Raw genomic sequence first — 15528 nt, 5'->3', positions numbered from 1 at the left:
AAAAAAGGAGAGATACTTTTTTTTTTTTTTTTTTTTGTGCCCAAATATTTTTGTTAGCAAACAATTTCAAACTATGTAAAATATTTCTATTAGCATTGTTTATATTTTTTTCTCGGGCACTTTTTAATTTTATTTTATGTTTTTAATTGGAGCGGTTCCGTTGGGCGACCCAATTGATTCGACTTGATCCCGTGTAGATTGGTTTAGTCCGAATCATTCAACAATGTGGTCGAGTGGATTCGTAGTTAAGCCACGGGCAGTTTTGGGCCCGATAAATTGAGGGGAAGAGGATCCGTGGAACCATCTCGCGCTCTCGCCTTCTACGCCCTTCCTCCCTTCATCCTCTGCGCCTGCGCGCAACGATGGCAGCCGTCGAGCTGGCGCACCAATCCATGACGATCATCCCTAACGGGGACTTCACCGGACATCCTCCTGCCGGGAAAGCCTTCGCCGCTTCCGCTGAGAAAAAGAAAGCCCGTGAGAGCGAGCGCCGCCGCAGGAGGCGGAAGCAGAAAAAGAACGATAAACAATCTTCGTCTCGATCAGAAGATGTCGGAGAGGATAGGGTTTCTGATGAAGGGAAAGTAGAAAGGGGTGCTAAGGCGAACTCCGATTCTCACAACGAGGTGTGCTCTTCTTTAGGTGTTGATATTCTGAACAATTAGGGGTTTTGTTGAATATGGTGTAGATCTTCGAATCTTCCTTCTATGTATTTTGATTTTTGAAGAATTTCAACTGATCCATTTTTCACACGCTGTATGCCACTTTTTAGGGTTTCTAATTTCCTTTGTACATGGTATCATGTCCTATATTTTTTTCATTTTCTGGTGTTCGAGACTCAAATTTCAGTACTCATGTGGTTTCTCTGATAGTTGTGTGGTAGGAACTCAAGTCCTATCTATCTTGTAGGCAACCATAGAAAAGAAGGAAAGAGGATGATCACTCTGATGGGATAGACCTCCAATAGTGAAAGCATTTAATTTGTTAACTTACGTGATTGATGCCAAATGGCTACGTGATGCCTTTAATTATAATCATATAGAAGTGTCTTCTCAATATTTAGAAAAAGAAATTCTAATAATAATGTCTCATAACAAATAAGAGAGAAATAAAGGACTCTACGTATTCTGCTTTTTAGTGGATAACATTTTAAAAGGGTGATTTTGATATGTCTATTTGTGGATTGTATCATTCCATCGCCCTTATAAGATAACCATGCCCTTGAGCATGCTTAGAAATACATTTTAGGAAGGAACCTTTCTTGAATAGTGTCATATGATGCTCATGTTGCATCTTCGATGGTAGGATGCCCCACTGAATCAATAAGTTGACTATAACTTAATTATTTTTCTTCATAAACCTTGTTTCTGAAATAGTGTGGTTGAAACTTTGATTTACTCATCAGAATTTACTATGTTGTTGAGGTGTACATGTGTTACCTAATTGTTTCTTTTCAGTAAGACATTTGGATACAGGGTGTTTTTGGATTTTTGACGAAGCTCAAGACAACAAGAAAGAGTTACAATGCACTCTAGCACCTTGTAGAGGTCTTAGAATTTTGACAACAACTTTATATAGGTTGGAGTATGAATTAAAGCTTGCTTGTATGATTGTAGTCTTAGAAAAATCGAATTTCATACTATGAACTTCCTTTCTTAATGATGCTTACCCACTAGTTGTTTCTTTCTAGCTTGTGCATCTCATAAATTATTTTTCAGAAGTTGCAACACTTTGTCACAAATGCACAGGTCTTGGTCGATCTGATGTGCGACTGTTCATCCCTATGTATATGTGCTGATTAACAGAGGTGTACATCAATATAAATTGTAGAGGAACCATAGTAGTTGAGTGGTAGCTTGTGTTATGCCACCACCATTCTACCCATGAAAGTTCTCAGTGGTTAGACAATGCAAATAGTTTTCTAGACATTGATTAACCACCTTATTTGCCCATCCTTTTGTGTGTGGTAAGAATGTGCTAAAATTAAGCTTGGTGGGTTGCAACCGAAATAGCTATTTCAAAATTTACTTGTTCACACCCAATCTCCATACACAACAACAACAACCGAGTCATATCCGATTAGGTGGAGTCAACTACATGGATTCTCTTATGTTGTTATACTCTATTCCCTACTATATCATCATCTATATTTAAATAAATTTTATCATCCCCTACTATAAATTTTCAACAACATTGAATCTCATCATTGACAATATTTCTTTGTAGATCATTTATCTTGATTATATGATCAACAATTGCCTAGGCAACATGATCAGTTTTGTAAAGTTGTGATGAAGGAAAAAGGTAGACATAATTTGTAAAACGAGCAACAATCACCATGGTGCTAGTCTGTCATTGTGATGTTGGTAACCCATCTATGTAGTCCATAAAAATGACTATCCATATTTGTTATGGTATAGGAAGGGGTTGAAGAAGGTCTAATTTTGCTATATTTTCTCTTATATTTCGTTGGCAAATTTCACATTCAATGACAATTCTTGATGCTTGTTTTTATCCCTTTTCGTTAGAGGGTTCTTGAGATTTGTTTATAGATTCAGAGGAACCCAACATGCCTGCACAGTGAGAAGTGGAATTCTTCTAATATTGCCTTCTTTTCCCCAAAGTTTGTTGGTTGGAAAATTTTGCCTGGATATTGCAAAAGTTCTCTATCCTAATAATATAGGGTTTTGAGGATGAGTTTTGTAGTAGGCTTTGAATGAGTTCTTGGGTGGTCGTGTTCCTTGATCTCCTTTTTTATGTTATCCAACTTCACAAAATATCTAACATCAATTTCTATCCATTAGGAGACGAGATAGAGCATCAACCGCATAATATTTTGTACATTTTTGTAGACAACTTATGATCATATATAAGATCTCTTGATCCAATTGCTATACCTTTCTTTGGAGACAACTATATGTTCATATCCATGTTGGAGATATGTTGATCTAGAAGGAACTTGAGGGTTTTATGGGTTCTTATCTAAAAGCGTCAACCAAGAAAATACAATCTGATTTTGTGATGCCATGTATGGTAACCAACACGTCCATCCTCAGATAGACATCTATTCATTTCTAGAAAGCGTTTTACTAGAAAAAGTTAAGGGGCATCATTTTTGCATAGAATTGCTTGAATATACCTTTCGATCCATCGACTTCAATGATAAATAGCTTTGTGAACTTTCTTAGTCCAAGAATTGGTGTCATTGGCATAACTTCCTTTAGCTTGTGAAATGCTTTTTTCGCATCTGGGCATCATTTGAATGCATCCTTCTTTAAGTTGTTATGGAGCATTGATATTTTTATATTTCATCACAAACTTGTAATAAGAAACCGTGAGGCCAAGAAAACCTCGTATTGTCTTGATGTTCTTTGAAGTGGGTCGCTCCTTTATAACCTATACTTTTTGAGCGGTCGATTGGTACTCCTTTCTTGCTAGCAATATGACCAAGGTATTCCACCTTAGTCGTCCCAAAGCCATAGTTAAATCAGTTCTAAAAAGATAATGTTAAAGCAGAAGAGTGAGGACCTCATAGAGACAATGTAGATGATCTTCAAATGATGAACTATAGACAAGTTGGATTAATGTTTATTCTCTGGAAGTTGGGTTAAGACCATGCATAATTGAATAATGTATGTGGTTTCTTGGCGACAATATGATGATAGTGATGGAATCAATTATGTAGGTGTAGGGGATTGATGATGGTGGTGAGGGGCTTGTTGATGTAGCGTGATTGGTGGTGATGAGCAACTTTGCTCTGATACCAAGTTGCTATGAACTTGTGCCCTATGTCATAGAAAATCAAAGAAAAGGAAAGGGGATGATCACTTTGAGATGATTGACCTCCGATAACTAAAAGCTTTTAATTCATTAACCTACATTTGGTTGATACTAAACGGCCACATGATATTTTTATTTATAAGCATATAAGAGTGCCTTGTCATCAATAAAATAAAAAAAAAGAGACTAATTTTAGTAATAGTGTCTTATAACTAATAAGAGAAAATAAAGGAATTTGCTTATTCTACTGAAGAACCTATTCCATGGGATAATATTTCAAAAGGGTGATTTGAAGCTATCTTGTATGATAACAAACGGCTGTTGATTTCTCTCAGGTTGATGTGACAGTGGAGGTGGAGTATGTTCCTGAGAAGGCTGATATAGATGCGAGCTTTCTTGAGGAATTTAAGGGTGTTATTGAGAAGTTCAGCTTCAGGGATGATGCTGGTGGTGAGGTATATTCATAATGTGTCCGCAGAGTATTCTTAAGCGAAGATGGATTTGTTTTTATTTTCTTATGTTTAATTTTTTTATATGCTTGGTGTTGTTATCCTTGCAGGATGATACCAAAAAGGATGAGACTGCTGGCAATGCAGTAGCCAAGAAACGAGATTCTGATTCTGATGAGGATGAGCAGGAGTCTCATCAGAAGGAGAAAGGAATATCAAACAAGAAAAAAAGGGTCAGAAATGACTAACTGGTTGTATTTTGAGAAAGAGTTCTTATGCTTATTCTGTTTCATGTTTCTGTAGCTTCAAAAGCGAATGAAGATTGCAGAAATAAAACAAATTTGCTCAAGGCCAGATGTAGTTGAGGTATGCTTAGATTAGTGTGCTTGTCGGTTATAATGCAAAATATCATTGCCTTGAGTTATCTAGTTTGCTTGAAATTTCTTGTATCATGTATTTCTATCTTTATATATCCTATGTACTTTTGTGAATAATATTTCATACACCTTTCTAAATTTAACAGAATAAAGCAATAGCTTCCAGATTAGGATTGAGAATGCATTATTCAGGGTTCTTTTGTGTTATCCATATAATACAATATATATTGATATCTGAGAAGATAATTGAAACTCACTATAAATCCTATTATTGATATATAATCTGCCAATGAGTAACAAGAACATCACTGGAGTCTTGTGATTCTTTTAGCCAATTATAGCCTATAGTCACAATAGCTAACATGTAACTGTACTATCTTCAATTCTACTATCTCTAAGGAGAATGATGGTGGAGAACCTTCAAATCAGGAGGAAATCAGTAATTTAATTATTAGATCAAGTTGACACCAGCTTCCTTAATGGCTTTTTTTTTTTCCTTGTAATGGAATGCCCAGTAACAAGGGATACATTGCAGTTGCTTTTTAATCACTCATTAGCCACCGTGAGTTTTTAATATTGTTTAAGTTTTTTTATTAATATTTGTCAGAGGAAAAAGAACAGAGCTTCTTATAAGTCAGTGAGTAAAACAAGTTGATGACAAAAAGATAGTTTTGTATCTGATCAAAGAAGTGCTAACCATTAAATGCCTTTATAATATTAACAAGATTGCATGGCTAAGATTTGTGTTACCTCTTGTCAGAATTAGAGGCATTACAATTCATGGTAGCTCCTAAGAGGTTTTTCTCATTTATGTTTTCTTGTGCATTTCCATGCTTGGAACAGAAGGATCAGAGTACTTGTCATGTTATTAATCATATTGCCTATTGAGGTTAATTGTTAAATGCCTTGATAATATTAACAGGATAGCAGGTCTAAGATGTGTGTTGCTTCATTGTCAGAATTTAAGGCATTATGGTTCATGTTATCTCCTAAGAAGTTTTCCACCTTTATTTTTCCTTGTGCGCTCCTATGCTTTGGAACATAAGGATGAGAGTACTTATCCGATTAATCATATTGACCATTGGGGTTTGTGTGTATCTGATTTAATTGTTAGAATCCTTGAAATTATGGTTCCCTTCTTATAATTTCCACAACCGAAAACAATTTGTTCCAGTGAAAAATGTTTTCAACTTCTGAGAATTTACTAATGTGGTTCTTGTTTTATTATATAAAAATGAAGGTGGTTTTTTTGTTCGACTATGATGCTTCAATGAGTTACTTATGACTTTGTATTATTGTACAAATATATTTGGGGTACAGTTGAGGATTCAAGTTTTATGGACTCTTACATGACAATTGTAAGCATGGTCCTCTTTTATTTTTCTCATCTTATTTTATTTAGTCATCTGATTCATATTTCTGCAGAAACCTTTGCTAGATTATACTTGCTGGAGTACAATCAGTAAAGTTTAATTCACCTTTGTTTGGATTTTTTGTTTGCTTGAGAATCTTTTAATGTTTCATTTTGTCTTTTTCAAGGTTTTAATGTTTCATTTTGTCTTTTTCAAGGTCTGGGATGCAACAGCAGCAGATCCAAAGTTGCTTGTTTTTCTTAAGTCATATCGTAATACTGTGCCAGTTCCACGGCATTGGTGTCAAAAAAGGAAATTCCTTCAGGTTAGTCACTCTTTCACATAAGCTAGATTATCAATGCTGCTTATTTTGGAGGAGGGTCTATATGCAAATATCTGCATGAGGGGTGGGGCAAATGGAGTCGATAAGACACCCCTCTTATGCTTGTACATAATTCTTGCAGGAACCAGCTGTAACAATGACTGAGCCTGGACATCATGGTAACTGCCATAGGGCCTTTGAGGGCTTTCTCTTTTAGCCAAATGATAGGATGGTCATGTCTAGGTAGATGCATGTGACGCCTTCAGTACTAAGTAGGATAAGTACTAGACTAGAATCCAAGGTTTATAAAACTGGTGATGTTAACTTGCTTATACCTTAATATCACATATGAAACATGCATATTGTGCTACTTGTCAAAATGTTTATGCATCAGATGTGAACTGAATTATGTTCTTTTTGTTATTGCAGATGTTTTTGAGATGTGAAACCTCCCAAGATTTCAATTGCATTTTGGCTATAGAATATATTGCAGTTATTTTATGATTTGTATATTTTCATGTGTTTGGATTTTATGTGCCTTGTGGTAATTGATAGGGTAAGCGAGGTATTGAGAAACAGCCATTTCAACTCCCTGACTTCATTGCTGCCACTGGCATTGAGAAGATAAGACAGGTACTAAGAAACTATTTAGTTGATTTATATTGGAGATTGCTTTGTTTTTGGTCTTTCGTATAGTTAATCAGTTTGGAAATAGAGAATGGATTGTTGGTGGATCTGATTATGTTTTATATTTTTTCAAATTATGAATGGAAGATATATATAAAACTATCAGATCCTTTATTGCCTTTTGGTCGTAATTTGTTTAATTCATTTTTGTAGGCATATGTTGAGAAAGAGGATAGCAAGAAGCTGAAACAAAAACAGCGTGAACGCATGCAACCAAAGATGGGGAAGATGGATATAGATTATCAGGTTAGATATAGATTGATTATGATAAACTTTTGACGTCCACGTTCCATTGTTCTCTTGTTTTTCTACTTTAGCTACCCAGCTCTTTGTTTTACCACATACCTGTATCAGCGTGACACAAAATTGGTAAAATTATGCAATGTTGAACTCTTAGATCCCCTTGATCCAACCTGATAATGTATCTCGATACTCATACCTCAATGGTTCAAAGAGTCAACTAGTTACCATTTAAAAATTTGACTTCTATTTTGGTTTTCAGGTCCTGCATGATGCATTTTTCAAGTACCAAACTAAACCAAAGTTGACAACTCATGGAGATCTATACTATGAAGGAAAAGAATTTGAGGTACAGTAGTTGTGCAATGAACATGTTATTGTTAAAGTTTTTTTTTTTAAAAAAAAATCATATATCTGTTTCTATGTATCTATTTTTGAGATTTTACTTCTACTGAAAGGCTTCTTACATTTGTTAACCCTTTTTAGCGAACTCAAATATCTTTGAAAGTAGATAAAGAACACACTTGTGGTTGACATTTGAGAAATTCATGGATTAAGTAAATAACCTAGCATGGTAAACTGGACCTCCATGCCTATGGTTGACCCTTCATAAGGCACATACCATGTTTTTTTTATCTTATCTTGTGCTTGTTTTTATTTTCTATTTTTCATGCTAGAATATTATTCTGCTTTCGGCATGTTGAAAGGATGCAAATATATATTTTCTGATCTCTAAAATATTGATGGTATGTCATCGTCGTGTATTGTTTTGGTCAATAACATAGCAAATCCACACACTAGGAGCTGCTATAGTATGTAATCAAAGTACATCTTTTTTTGATACATCTGAAATTCCTATATGGTAGATTAAGATTATGATAACTCTTGAAATCTTGTGTTTGGTGTGTAATTTCTTTATAATTTTGTTGCATCTTTGTGAAGATTTTACTTGGCGTTGTCTATGTGGTTGTATCAGAATGCAATTTTATGTTATTGCAGGTTAAGCTTAGGGAAATGAAGCCAGGTATGTTGTCCAAGGAACTTAAAGAAGCTCTTGGGATGCCTGATGGTGCACCACCTCCATGGCTTATTAATATGCAGGTCATTTGCATAGATCTATATTAACCTCACAATTCTTTTATGAATTTACTTAAAGGAAACTAATGGCTACTAGTTTTCTACAGAGGTATGGCCCTCCTCCATCCTACCCCCATTTAAAGATACCTGGTTTAAATGCTCCCATCCCTTCTGGAGCCAGCTTTGGTTATCATCCTGGAGGTTGGGGTAAACCTCCTGTTGATGAAGTAAGATCTTCTAGTTGATCATTAGTGTTGTTTGCTCTACTTCAGTGTTTGTATAATGGTATTGCCTTTTTAAATTCATTCCTTATGGTCACGATCTATCTTCTCTTTTTCTTGGACAGCATGGGCGCCCACTGTATGGTGATGTTTTTGGGGTACAACAGCAGGAACAACTCATCTATGAGGTGGCCTATTTCCTCCATAAAATATGAAACGGCTTGATCAGCAATCAAATTGACTGTTAATGAAGCTAGAATATCAAGATTTTCCATCTTAATATCATGTGGATGCCTATCATTTACTATTCTTTTTTCAATTTTAGGAAGAGCCAGTTGATCGGAGTAAACACTGGGGAGATCTTGAGGAAGAGGAGGAGGAAGAAGAAGAAGAGGAAGAAGAGGAAGAGATGGAAGAAGAGGAATTGGAGGCTGGCATTCAGTCTGTTGATAGCCTTTCGAGGTGCTTTATGTTCTATCTTTGATGTTTCTATCTGTCCTCATCATGTTAACTTATCTTTTGGTTTTCAGCACTCCCACTGGTGTAGAAACACCTGATGTCATTGATCTAAGGAAACAACAGCGCAAGGAGCCTGAGAAACCACTTTATCAAGTAATCAAATTTCCATTCATGTAGCATTTCCTTATGTTGACACTTCTTTTTTCTTTCACATTGCTTGTTTTTCTCTGAAGGTTCTTGAAGAGAAGGAAGAAAGAATTGCTCCTGGCACTTTGCTTGGAACCACACATACGTATGTTTTCCACATTAGTCTTGCCAATCTTATAATATTCAGGGATTGATTAATTGTTTAATCTTGTAATTTGTTTATTGCTGAGGTAATTTCTGTTTTTGTGAATAGTTATGTGCTTGGGGCACAAGATAAAGCAGCTCCCAAAAGGGTGAGGTTTCAACAATAATTTTCTGGTTCTTTTCTTAGTTTATAGATCTTGGCTGCAACATTTCTTTTTTTCCCCGAGAACTGAAATGATTTAATGGGTTTTTACACTTTAACTGTTTAGGTTGATCTTCTACGTGGTCAGAAATCAGACAAGGTTGATGTCACTATACAACCAGAGGAGCTGGAAGTCATGGATGATGTTTTGGCAGCCAAGTAAGATGCACCAATTGCTTCTTATAGTAGATTGTTGTCCAAATCTTTTCTAAGCATTTTTTTTTCTTTTCGTATCAGGTACGAAGAAGCACGCGAGGAAGAGAAGCTACGAAACCAAAAGGAAGACTTCAGTGACATGGTTGCAGAGGTTTGCTCCTGCCTATTGTTGCTTACTTTGTGGTTTATTCCTGTTTGTATATTCAGTCGATGTCACTTTTTCCTGATCTTGTCCCATGTCTTCTTAACTACAGCAAGCTGCAAATAAGAGGAAACGCAAAGAAAAGGAAGCAAAATCAAAGAAGAAAGATTTCAAGTTCTAGATTATCTTTGATGAGTTTGCCACTTAATGAAATCCTTGGACGAGTAATGTATGCCTAGATTTTAGATTTTCTAGTATTCCTGGGCATTCTATGTCAATGAAGGAAGCCTTCTAGCTCTGAGTGGAATCCCAGTGGTGTTACGTTTCTTTGATTTGCTTAAGGAGCATCCTATATCGATATTAGCATGCGACATGTAGCACTGATGGATTTTATTGGCAAAATGACATTGTGCCATAATGTTTGTGATATATTTTCTTTCCATGCATGCTTTCAAATTTCAAAATAGACTGTTGTAGCCTTCAGGGAGAACTATAGCATTTTTTTTTCAGTCGGTTCAGTTTTGTGGCAGTTTATGTTATAATTCGGATTGCAAGATCAATTTGATGCCATCCTATACGTACGCTTAATATCGTAAATTTTATTATTAATTCTCAATGTTTAATTGTTTATAATACAGATCAATATTGGTAATGGTGTGCATTAAAGAATTGCATCAGACAATGATCCAATCTCAGTCATGCTAGTATTTAGGGAATAGTGCTTTTAAAATAGTCCTAATGATAAAGTAACTTGTGGAAAAAAAAGTAGTTGTGGGTTATAATGTCCGAACTTAATCTAAGTTATAACAAATACATTTTATAATTGAGTTAACCTGTTTAATTAACAAATACAGTTTAAATGTGAACAACATATTACTTTTTTTTTTAGTTATATATCTTAAAATATAATCTCTATGATTATAAGTTATAACATATGTACTAGACTTATAACTTATTTATTAAATAATAAATTTATTATCACTAATGGAGCCAATTTAATATTTATACATTTTATAAATGAGTAATAAACGAGTTAACCTTTTACGATGTAACCATGCCTTTGAATTTGTAAATCATAAATAAGGCAACTTGTTTAGCTTAAACATAGACACAAAATTATATATATTTTATTGACAAATCATAAATGCTTAAATAATCATAAATTATTTTAGTGATAGTCTCTTTTTATTTTTGTTTTTTCTCGTGATTAAAAAGAATATTAATCACGTGCAGAAAAAGCGCCACGTAAGTCCTCGCGTGGCGCTGACACATTGACGGCCTCCAATCCTGCCGTATCTCCGGCGTCGCCTCGTCGTCTTCTCCACCATCCCTTTCGTCCAATCAAAGACGGCGGCGGGACCCCCGACAGGCGACAGCTTGCACCGACTAGTTCTATCGCATCCCTCAATCTCATCACACATGGCTTTGGATTCTTCCTTCCTTCGACAATCTGTCGCCGTACCCACCGCCACCGCTAAATTGTAACATCGGCGCAATTTCTGGTTTGCGACTCGCGTTGGAATTTGACTGCGGTCTTTAATTAATGGCTCCTTGTTGAGAAATTTGCTTCTTCAATTCCTCTCTGCGTCTCTTCTTTGCCATCTTCTCTTCTCTCCTTCCTCTGTTTTCCTGGATATTCGCAAGCGCCATGGAAGAGAGTTTGGAACCTTCACAGGTGCTCCACTGATCTTGATTTTTTTTTGATATCCAAGTGTTCGGGTTTCCTCTCGGAGATAGACGGCCTCTTGGTTCGCCTACCGGGCGCCGATCTTGATTTTGTTCATAGTAGAGGTGGTTTTGATCTTGTTGAGCGCAAAATTTGATTTTTTTTAGGGGTGTTTTTCTTTCAAGGAACTGAATCTTGGTAGTTATCGAAGCCAGCAGAAGAAACAGAGGCAAAAGGCTATGGTGGCGGCGCGGCAGGCAGCGGCGGCGGAAATGGCTCTGCGGTGCCCGCGGTGTGATTCCGCCAACACCAAATTCTGTTACTACAACAACTACAGTAAGCTTCAGCCGCGATACTACTGCCGGGCCTGCCTCCGGCACTGGACCGAGGGAGGCTCCCTCCGCAACGTGCCGGTCGGTGGCAGCCGCAAGAATAAGCAGCACCTCAGGGACAAACGCGCCGACGCCGGGAGTGACCGGAGAAGTAGGTTCAGTACTAATGACGATTCCTCGACGCTGACGCAGGAGAGCATTCACAGCGGCAGCGGCATGCTCGTCTGCCACCCGACACCGCCGCTGGATGGTGAATTAAGCATGTCGGAGATGGAATTTGTTCCCCTGTTTCCGGCGGAGGATGACCGCCATCCTTCCTCGTTGTTCCACGATCACGTAGCTCAGCCGGACGCCATCTACGAAGGCCTTCTGGTGCTGCCGGCGGCGAGCAACTTAAGCCATTGGGACGACATCAACGACCTCGTCAACTTCGAGTTCGAGCCGCCAAACTCCGAAATAGACTTCACACTTTGACTTTCTTATTGATGCATCTAATCAATGTTTACTCGAAACATATTCTCATCCCTCTCAATCTGCTCCTCGTTGCCGGATTTTATCGCAATCAAATATAAACAACACATTTTAGGAAGGGGCGCCCTTAGGTTTTGAATATTCTATCATACTTTTATATTTATTAAAAATCTCACCCTTTTCAGAAATATCTTTTTTTTATTTAAAAAATATAAAAATAAAAATTTTATTTCCATCCCGCTATCGTCCAACTTGGCCACGCGGTTGCCTTAGCCGAGTAGGTAAACTGCACTAGGTTGCCCGGCCTAGCCACAAGTGAGCAGCCAGGGTTGCCATAGTGCCATATGGTTAGGCCGCCAACCAAGTTGCTTGATCAGGGTCATCGATCAAGTTGGTTGCACACGTCTAAATAAAAAAATAATAAATTCTAATTAGTCCATTGATTATCTTTGGGATGATCGATCTGGTCCCATAGAAGTTTTTTATTGGACACCAGAGTAAATCAGGAAGTACATGCAACGGTCAGTCCAGACACCAACATCTTTTGATTACGCTCCTCCATTTGGAGAAAAATTCTTACAAATACGTCGTAGCTGGGGAACGAATCACAGGTGTCTCGGTGACAACCTAAATGTCCTACCACGGTATCATTGCCTCAAGAACCTTGGTTGCACCACGTCTAGGTCGAGCGAACAGGTTGTCCAATGAAGGCCATTACACTACTAGGTCACTCAACCAGGGCTGCTATGCAACTAGGTCACTTGGCTAGGCCTGCGGTGCGCGGTGAAAGAATATTTTTATAATTTTTATTTTATTTTTTTAATAAAAAAATATTTTCAAAAGAAAATAAGTAAATCCTTCGGTAAATATAAAAAATATGATGCATCCTTTAAGAATTTTGGAAACTAAGGTATATCTTTTAAGAAAATGGCGCTTACTTTTTATCTTTTTGTTTGCTGTTGAGTGATGGAAGCAAATATAAACCTTTTAACGTTTTAAGGCACAAGCCGGAAAGTGGTTTATGAATTTATATTCATAACATAAAATAGGCTATATTTTTTTTTCGTATTTTTTTTTCATTTATAAACAACTTTACCCCTTGAGTGATTTTTGTAGGTCGCCGGACTTTGCCAAAATTAATCGTCAATATCCAATCGAAGTTTAATTCATAGATCACTAAAAAAAATCAGCATTATGGGATAAATTTTATGTGAATTTTAAAAAATAATTCATCGCAAAAATATTTGCGACGAAAAAATCTTGTTGCTATAAAGTCGTCGTCAATTTTTGCGATAAAAATTTTATATTTCATCGTCAAATTTTACGATGAAAAAGAGTTTTCGTTGTCAAATTCGTCGCCAATTGACGATGAATAAATTTCGTCGCAATCGGAGAACGAAATAGTATTTTTGTCACCTATCTACGACTAATTTAGTAATAAAAATCATTTTTCGTCGTAAAATATCGATAGATTTGCAACGAAAATGGATTTGTCGAGAAAATTCATCGCAAAATCTGGATTTTTTCTTTCCTACCCTCCTCATTTGTAGATTATCCCGTAGATACATAACGATCCGATCAGATCAATTCAAATTATACATTCAACCTATTTATATAAACATACTAAATAAATATTAATTCCACTACATTCATTCAATACAACATACCACAAATATAAATCTCAAATCATATAACATGTAACATGTTCATATAACATTCATTCATTTCAATCCACTATATGATAATATGTTCATATAACATTCAATCAAATCCACTACATAATACCAAATGAATATCAACATGATATAAAATCTAATCCACTACACCCAGTCATAATAGAAATCTAATCCATATCCAAATGACACAAGTAATATAAAGAAGTCTGAAGATGAAAAAAAGATACAATAAAATCATCATTGTCGTCTTTGCCCTTCGAAGACTCTGCTTCCTTCTCCGTCCATATCTTTTCTCGTCCTGCATAAGAAAATAAATAAAGAAAAAGTATCATTCTTAAAAATAAAATTAAAACCTATAAACTAAATATGTAAAGACTTACCTCTTCTTTTGATTGGGCCTCACCAATCCTGTTTAAAAAGAAATTAACAGTATTAATAAAAAATATATAAATTAATAACTTAAAATTTAATAAAATGATAAATATTAATAATACTGATTCTAAAAAAAAATTCATACACAAAAAAAACTTATAAAGAACCACTACCATCATCGTCGTCGTCGTCATCATCACGAAGAGCGAAATTTAACTGAAGATGTTGTATGAGCAAGTTTTATTGTTGACGCAATTCGCTAATTTTCTGATCTCTTTGTCTCATTTCTTGATCTCTTTGCATTAACAAATCTTTCAAATGGCTAAGCTCTTCAGTTAAATTATGGATCTGTGTCGTTACGGCTGGAGAGGTGGTAGAAAATGTACTAGCAACTCTATGGATTCTGCTTAAAAAAATCATACCCAATATTCTTCCACTACCTTTGGATCCTCCACTGGCCTCTAGCCATAAACTCAGATCATTCCCAACAGAGTGCTCAGATCTATCATTTTCAGAGCTAGCACTTGAATTTCGCTGTACTAGCTTGAGTTCATCATATTTTTCCTATATTATCATAAGAAATATTAATATGTTGTAATATTTGAGAAACACATATAAAGATATTTAGATACACATCTAAGCCTTAATCGCTTTAGCTTTGTCCTCGCTCTAAATCTTATCTTTCTTTTGAAATGTGTGAGTAAAAGTATATATAACAAGTGGCTCTTGCCTCATTTCCTTGACCTAAAATTAAGGTTAATTTTAGGGGTTAAGGGTAGATTAGGAAGGTTGACTAAATTAACCCTAAAGTTGATTGGGTTTGATTAATTAAGTCCTAACTCAATTAATAGGGTAGTGGGTTAAAGGGTTAATAGCATTAGTGGGTTAAAAGGGGGTTAACGGGTAGGGATCCGAAACCCGTTAAGATAGCTTATAAGTTGCCACAATAGCCGCGATTGCCTTCTCCCAATCGCGATAAAATTTCCTGTTCAATTCTGGCGCTCCTCTGTTTCTTCTCGTCGCTGTCGACGCTGATTGATTGTGCTCTCCACCGTCGGTGCCAAATGCAGAAGGAACGCCGGAGACCAGAATATTGAGTTGTTGGGCGTGGAGCTCGCGGGAGGTGGTTGAAATCAGGGGAAACAGAGGTGTGAACGACGCGATCCGAAGAAGGAAGACGATCGGTAAGTGTAGTTTGAGCTGAGATTTCGCTATTCTAGGGTTCTTGAGCTAGATTTCGGTGGATAGCGTTGAAT

The 15528-nt window shown here is 36.4% G+C and overlaps 2 protein-coding genes across 2 annotated transcripts; both read left to right on the top strand.

The window, feature by feature from the left end:
- Positions 1–318: 318 nt before the first annotated feature.
- On the top strand, positions 319–10195 carry LOC141812062 (uncharacterized). The gene is made up of 18 exons (XM_074700116.1): positions 319–626; positions 4116–4235; positions 4340–4462; positions 4533–4595; positions 6176–6283; positions 6836–6913; positions 7121–7213; positions 7470–7556; positions 8207–8308; positions 8392–8511; positions 8631–8693; positions 8831–8967; positions 9036–9117; positions 9198–9256; positions 9365–9404; positions 9525–9616; positions 9695–9764; positions 9868–10195. The coding sequence occupies exons 1-18, from the start codon at positions 363–365 to the stop codon at positions 9934–9936; spliced, it is 1770 nt and encodes a 589-aa protein (XP_074556217.1). The 5' UTR covers positions 319–362; the 3' UTR covers positions 9937–10195.
- Positions 10196–11227: 1032 nt separating this feature from the next.
- Positions 11228–12331, top strand: LOC141812360 (uncharacterized). Its single transcript, XM_074700390.1, has 2 exons — positions 11228–11430; positions 11589–12331. The coding sequence occupies exons 1-2, from the start codon at positions 11404–11406 to the stop codon at positions 12225–12227; spliced, it is 666 nt and encodes a 221-aa protein (XP_074556491.1). The 5' UTR covers positions 11228–11403; the 3' UTR covers positions 12228–12331.
- The last annotated feature ends 3197 nt before the right edge of the window (positions 12332–15528 follow it).

Source organism: Curcuma longa, chromosome 18 (genome assembly GCF_044706935.1).
Source record: "Curcuma longa cultivar G26 ecotype Majalengka, Jawa Barat chromosome 18, ITB_CL_G26_1.1, whole genome shotgun sequence".
In the NCBI taxonomy this organism is placed as follows: domain Eukaryota; kingdom Viridiplantae; phylum Streptophyta; class Magnoliopsida; order Zingiberales; family Zingiberaceae; genus Curcuma; species Curcuma longa.
This window is presented reverse-complemented; position numbering and strand designations above follow the sequence as displayed.

What these genes read in the sequence shown, in the direction of transcription:
- LOC141812062 (XM_074700116.1), top strand. Translation starts at nt 363, where the DNA reads ATGGCAGCCGTCGAGCTGGCGCACCAATCCATGACGATCATCCCTAAC. An exon ending in GCATTGAGAAGATAAGACAG is followed by an intron (nt 6,914 to 7,120) that starts GTACTAAGAAAC and finishes TCATTTTTGTAG; the next exon opens with GCATATGTTGAGAAAGAGGA. An exon ending in AGATGGATATAGATTATCAG is followed by an intron (nt 7,214 to 7,469) that starts GTTAGATATAGA and finishes TTTGGTTTTCAG; the next exon opens with GTCCTGCATGATGCATTTTT.
- LOC141812360 (XM_074700390.1), top strand. Translation starts at nt 11,404, where the DNA reads ATGGAAGAGAGTTTGGAACCTTCACAG. An exon ending in AGAGTTTGGAACCTTCACAG is followed by an intron (nt 11,431 to 11,588) that starts GTGCTCCACTGA and finishes GATTTTTTTTAG; the next exon opens with GGGTGTTTTTCTTTCAAGGA.